The 6,674-nt window shown below is 42.6% G+C and overlaps 2 protein-coding genes across 3 annotated transcripts in view; one reads left to right on the forward strand and one right to left on the reverse strand.

Moving 5' to 3' along the window:
* Positions 1 to 3,656, reverse strand: part of LOC106816119 (nucleolin-like) — a 13,557-nt gene extending 9,901 nt beyond the window's left edge. The window contains exons 1-5 of one of the 2 annotated variants that reach the window (XM_014820673.1): positions 3,510 to 3,656; positions 3,112 to 3,219; positions 2,712 to 2,760; positions 2,361 to 2,507; positions 2,153 to 2,200 (exon numbers count right to left, since the gene is read on the reverse strand). In XM_014820673.1, coding sequence (XP_014676159.1) covers positions 2,153 to 2,200; positions 2,361 to 2,507; positions 2,712 to 2,760; positions 3,112 to 3,219; positions 3,510 to 3,533 — 376 coding nt within the window. In that variant the 5' untranslated portion in view covers positions 3,534 to 3,656. Of the gene's footprint in view, positions 1 to 2,152; positions 2,201 to 2,348; positions 2,508 to 2,711; positions 2,761 to 3,111; positions 3,220 to 3,509 lie in introns of both variants that reach the window. The other variant, XM_014820672.1, reaches the window with a different exon arrangement.
* Positions 1 to 6,674, forward strand: part of LOC106816116 (nuclear localization sequence-binding protein-like) — a 21,645-nt gene that overhangs the window by 8,217 nt on the left and 6,754 nt on the right. Inside the window, exon 3 of the mRNA XM_014820669.1 lies at positions 1,063 to 1,401. Within this exon, the coding sequence (XP_014676155.1) occupies positions 1,063 to 1,401 (339 nt within the window). The remainder of the gene's footprint in view (positions 1 to 1,062; positions 1,402 to 6,674) is intronic.

Consider the following 6,674-nt stretch of genomic DNA (forward strand, 5'->3'; position numbering starts at 1 on the left):
CCATTCAACTGGTGCCGAAATTGGAGTCACAGGTCAAAGAGTTCAAATGGGGCACAGGCAGATTTAGACATTTTCTGAGGCATGGTCTGCGAGCGAGACGATTGAAGAAACCCTTTTTGTTTCAGCGGTGAACGCTAGCAAATTTTATGGCTTTATTGAAAGGACCATGAAAATGTCCGCTTCTGCGTGACATTGCGAAGATAAGTGTCGGATTAACCTTTTGACCCTCATAGAGGAGGGTTAAACATGGATTGTGTTGACTGCTGACAAAGGAGTGGAAACTGCTTTTGCTATTAGAGCCCCCTCCCCCGATCCTCCCTCTTCCCCCTCCCACCTTTAGTCCCCTCCCCCCCGCCCTTCCCCCACGCCTCCAGCCCACCTCTCCCTAACCCTCCATCTGCGATAGTGGGCATGTCCTAACAATGATGTGTACGCGAACTGCGTGTCTGGCATATCTGCGCCTAACAAATGTTTGGTAAACTGGGTGGTACTACGCACGACTGAAATTTTACGTTTATAATCGTAGCAACAGACCTCAGATGAGCCCAGACGCTCTGCGGCTCTTGTTACCGTACCACTATTAAATGCTTAAACGTCCTACACTACGCATGCGCTGCAGCCACACACAAGTACAAACAGTCGCCCTGTCCCAAACCCTAACCCTAACACTAACAGTAAACCAACTCGGCTATCTTATATATACAAGTGTTATAGTACCAAATACCGTCTATGACTTTATGGTGTGGAGGCGGTTTTACGCATTAGTGGTACGGTAAAAAAAACACGCCCCGGACCGCCCTGGTTTCCCTTCCCCCCTGTTTCAATTTCATCCGGGGGAGAACCTTGGATGTGTCTAGTTGATCAACTCTGTCTCTTTCCGTCTTCGATCTGGTCCCTCGGACTTTGATGACTAATATTCATGAGGTTATGACCCTCGGCAGATGTTCTTTTCTTTATGTTTCTGCCTTCTATCGTGTTACTGCATGATTATTGGCTCGTTACGCATGTGTCTGAGGTTTATAGTTGACATGCGTCTTCTTACAAATCGCCCGTTGATTGCAGAAACCCCGGAGGGGAAAAAATCCAAAAAGGAGAAGAAAGATAAGAAGCGAAAGCTGAAGGAGGAAGAGGAAGCTACCGAGGAGACTCCGAAGAAGAAGAAGAGCAAGAAGGCTGCGGCGGCGCAGGAGGAAGACGAGGAAGCGGCAGTCACAGAGGAGACACCAAAGAAGAAGAAGAAGAAGTCGAAGGAAGCAAAGGAACCTGTAGAGGCAGAGGAGGAGGAGGCTGGCGCGGAAACCGAATCGGCGAAGAAGAAGAAGAAGAAAAAGAAGAAGGAAGAAGTCGAGGCGACAGAAACCAATGGCGACGCTGCGTCAGACGACAGTGCGACGGCAATCGGTGAGACGATCAAGACGTGTTCACTTGTTTTAAATTACCCACTACTTGTTTTTATTAATTGTCACCTTAAATTGACTATGTCACGAATTTTCCATGGTAAAATTTGTAAAAAAATTGCCATTTTTTTACATTAAAAGTAAGAACTAACGTTACTAAATATATCCTCAAACTCTCACCTGATAAAAATGTTTTTACGTTGGTTAAATTTGCAAAAATCTAGACGATTTGGTAATTTCTGTTGTCTAACACTATTCCCCCAGTACTGTTCAGATACTGGCGTCTCTCTGTTTTTCACCAGGGGGAGTGCGCGTGTGGGAGAAGGGAGGAGAGTGCACGTGTGGGAGGGGGGAGTGCGCGTGTGGGAGAAGGGAGGAGTGCGCGTGTGGGAGAAGGGAGGAGTGCATGTGGGAGAAGGGAGGAGTGCACGTGTGGGAGGAGGAAAGAGCGCCAGGAGGGAGGACTGTGCGTGTGTTTAGAGGGAGGAGAGAGCGCGAAGAGGGAGGAGAGAGCACGAGGGAGGGAGGGAGGGAGGGAGAAGAGAGTATGAGGGAAGCGTGTGCGTGAGAAGAGGTGAGAGCGTGCGATTATATCTGGTTTCGCGCAAGGCCAGGGTTTGAAATCAGGGCGCAGCCCGATATACCGCGCTAAAAGGGACCGAGAACATTAGTATCCACAGCTGGCAGGGAACTTCAAGATCACATGTTCATTATTATATCATTTCTCACCAAATCGAATCAATGTCACAACTCACCGATCTGGTGCAGTTCTTTCTGTACTTCTTCCTGCCCTAGTTTAGATGCTGAAAAGTGGGAAGAAAGCAAGTTAGACTAACCTACGCTTCTAATAGATGCCGCATACGAGTAAATAGAGATCGTCCCTATTGCAATAGAATGATTCGGAGTAACTGAAGTGATATCATCTGACATGGATCGTGAATACTCAGTCACCTGTTAGATTACCCTTGTTAACTTTTGCTTTCTTTGCCGAATGTTCGATCGTGTCTGATTTTCTCTTCTGTGGAGATTTTGTGTCCCCGCCGCCAATCTCTGGCTTTTGTTTTTGTGACTTCTTAGATTTTGCTTGTGGAACCGGCACCTCTTCCTCATCTGCGGAAACAATTAATTAATGATTATCTAATTACTATTGTCTATTGATTGTCTATTGGTGACGGCAATACAGATTCGTGACTGCAAACTCATTTAAACATTTACATCAATCGTAATAATCGTTGTTTTGTTTTACTCGCCATTTTCAATAATGATTGATGTTTACAAAATCACAACGGTCACACAAAGGATGAAATAGTTTACCATCGTCCATTTCTCCTTCCATATCCGAATCCAATTCTTCGTCCATCTCCTAAAACACACACACATTTTAAGCCAGGCGTACAACAGAGAGGGAAAACTGACAATCAAAAACTATAGGGCCCCTACACATTAAAATTTTCTCACATTCATTCACAGATCCAACAATTATTAGACCGTTTGGTTCAATATCCTACTGTTTTCAGTTATTCTACTATCATACTTTTAATGATAGGTTTCAGATAAAGTTAGTTATGATTAGGTTAGAATCGGGGATATAGATGGTGAAGGGTTAGGGTTTGGGGTCAGGGTGATACTGAAGATTTTTTTCGGGGTCATACGGATTAAGAAATCCCGCACATCTTGTACTCAATAAAAAAAAATTAAAAACGAAGTGTTTTACCTCCGCGTCGCTGTCATCATCATCATCTTCTTCTTCCTCTTCTTGCACTAGCTTTGCTGGCAATGCTTTCTTCTTCTGGCTCTGCGGCTGTTGCGCCTTAGCTTTACTCTTTGTAACATTAACAGGTGCACAAAATCAGTTAGCAGAAAGGGAATTCATCTACAGCGAGATAGATATGTCATTATTTCCCACTAATTTTGCTATAATTAGAACGAATTAGTGTTGATTATAACGTACTGTTATAGTATTACAGTTTAATATGGCTAACCGACATTGATTCAACGCACGTGGTCATGGACGCACACGCGCTGCCTACATTGCTACACCAACGAAAATGTACAAAACAGTTCCCATAAAAACTCCACCTGAGATTTTTTCTACAATAGCTTGGTACTCACCGTGATTTGCTGTTTCTTCGCCATTGCAATTCGATAAAGATCTGCGTAAATTATAAGTATTAAAACGTTTACAATCAACTATAGAAGTGACTACGATCAGACACAAGTTCAGTTACAAACCACCACGAGAACATGAACGAGGCTAGAAAAGACAAGATCTCTATTATACTTCAAGCATATTTTCAAACTTAATAGTAAGCTAAAATAAATCATTAATGTGTAATATAACAAACACTTTATTTTAAAATTTTATGGTTAGAATAGACACATTTAAATATTATTTACGATTTTTAAATAGCAGATCAGTTTGAATACTACCGTATACTAAATAAGTTGTTACTCTCTGTATGAAGAAGGAGCATGCGCAGTCTTTTCAAGCAACTGCACGTGTTGGCAAAGATCAGGCGTAGTTTTTACTCTCATTAATTTCATTTGCCATTCACTAAGATGGGAACTAAGAAGGTTACAAAGGTAATTTACTTGTTTATAACAATACCATGGTAATAGAGCGTAGGTGTAGTTTGGTTTTAAACAGGTGTAGTAATTAACTTTTGTCACACGGGAGTCACGTACTGACGTAGTGCGCAGCAAAATGAGGGAGTCCGCAGTCTGAGGTTCAAAATTAAAGATATTAACAATAACGCATGGGCTTATTTTTAAGATTCATGCAGTTGCACGTCTGCCAAATTTTCTTGGGACATTAGCTGAAAAAATGCGGTAATTCCGCGAGGCCGTGCTCGAGGCGGAACGAACTAGTCCGTATCGCAGAATTTTCATGGAGTCACACGGACTCCTGCATATGTCAAATCAGGGAGTATTTGACTCCGGACTCCCGTTAATTTCGCACCCTGGGTTTAGTATGAGATTATTGAACTGTTAGTGTTACTGTTAGGTACTGCCAGTGCCAGTGCCACTGACACTGTACAGTGTACTGCTGACACACCTGTGCTGTAAATGCATGTTACTTCAACTTGTTTGTTAGGCGAACGCTGGCACACTAGTCACTATACCATTGAGTACCAACAATCGTAGACCGAATAATTCTGTCTCACATAACGTTTTATATTTTGGATGCGTTATACTGGGACAGAACGGGGTGCATTGAAATTTCGTGAGATCGCATGCAAAATGCTAGATACAATAATGTAACCGAAACACAGGATAGGGTTACAACGCGAGTGTATCCTTTTGTGTGGAGGAACCCCTGAGTGAATCACTCAGGGCAGTTTGCTGGTGCGTTTTCAGAGACTAGAACTTCCAAACTGAGTTTATTCTCAACACGAACCTTTCTCCGCTATCCTGGAACAAAAATTCGAAGTGACGAGCGGTGGATATTTCGAGCGCCATTTCTGTTGACCTGTGACGTACGCATTCCCAATGCGCATAGCGTTCGGCTAACTTTGTCATGACGTCACGACTGGCAGCAGGCATCCAATGATACATTCGATCTTGGAGTCGAAGTTAGCCGAACGTTATGCGCATTGGGAATGTATACGTCACAGGTCAACAGAAATGGCGCTCGAAATATCTGCCGCTCATCACTTCAAATTTTTGTAACAGGTTTATATAAGTTTAATACAGAGTATTGTGATACATAGTAAGTTCCAGGATAGCGGAGAAAGGTTTGTGTTGAGAATAAACTCAGTTTGGAAGTTCTAGTCTCTGAAAACACACCAGCAAACCGCCCTGAGTGATTCACTCAAGGGTTCCTCCACACAAAAGGATACACTCGCGTTGTAACCCTATCCTGTGTTTCGGTTACATTATTGTATCTAGCAAAATGCATGCGCTGATCATGCGGCCCGTACGCCGGTATCGGCGGCTAAAAAAGCCTACCGTTCCCTTCTACATGGCTTTACCTTGATACTGATGTGCGTGAATATTCACTTCAATCGTTATTCACTTCTTAAAAGATTGTTTTACATCGCAATTTACAAACAATCAGACCAATCATAGAGAGATATAAAAATAGCCTGGTTTTCTCTTGTATCTGTGGCGCTGCCGTAGGGTTAGAGGAAATATTTTATTCACGTGGGTACTACGTCGACTACTTAGAGGAAAATCACAATGGACTACTTAGAAGAAATTTATTCGGAATACAAATTTAAATTTGAAGCAAAACCAGAGCGGAACGCACGAACCCACGTGACTAAAATAATTTTCTCTAGCCCTCCTGCAGCGCCACAGATACAAGAGAAAACCAGGCTATTGTAAGGCTCGCTCTGATTGGTCTGATTGTTTGTGAATGGCGAATGTAATTTACTAAAGTGGAATGAAGCGGGGTTTCTGAAAAACAATCTTTTAAGAAGTGAATAACGATTGAAGTGAATATTCACGCACATCAGTAGCAAGGTAAAGCCATGTAGAAGGGAACAGTAGGCTTTTTTACCCGCCGATACGGGGGTACGGGCCGCATTAGCAGTGCATGCATTTTGCTAGATACAATAATGTAACCCAAACCCAAGAGGATAGGGTTACAACGCGAGCCTATACCTTTTTGCGGAGGAGGATGAAGGAAGAAGAGAAGCAGAAGCTGCGGCGGCGGCAGGGAGAAAGACGAGGAAGCGGCAGTCACAGAGGAGACACCAAAGAAGAAGAAGAAGAAGTCGAAGAAGCAAAGGAACCTGTAGAGGCAGAGGAGGAGGAGGCTGGCGCGGAAACCGAATCGGCGAAGAAGAAGAAGAAGAAAAAGAAGAAGGAAGAAGTCGAGGCGACAGAAACCAATGGCGACGCTGCGTCAGAACGACAGTGCGACGGCAATCGGTGAGACGATCAAGACAGTGTTCACTTGTTTTAAATTACCCACTACTTGTTTTAATTAATTGTCACCTTAAAATTGACTATGTCACGAATTTTCCATGGTAAAATTTGTAAAAAAATTGCCATTTTTTTACATTAAAAGTAAGAACTAACGTTACTAAATATATCCTCAAACTCTCACCTGATAAAATGTTTTTACGTTGGTTAATTTGCAAAATCTAGACGATTTGGTAATTTCTGTTGTCTAACACTATTCCCCCAGTACTGTCAGATACTGGCGTCTCTCTGTTTTTCAGCCAGCAAATTTAGGGCATATAAAGAAGGTATATAGCATGAAAAGTAACACAGAAACACTAATTGTATTTTCATACATTGATTTTGTACAAATAACACCACAACATATAT

The sequence above is a fragment of the Priapulus caudatus genome, unplaced genomic scaffold, assembly GCF_000485595.1.
Source record: "Priapulus caudatus unplaced genomic scaffold, Priapulus_caudatus-5.0.1 Scaffold1289, whole genome shotgun sequence".
Classification (NCBI taxonomy): Eukaryota; Metazoa; Priapulida; class Priapulimorpha; order Priapulimorphida; family Priapulidae; genus Priapulus; species Priapulus caudatus.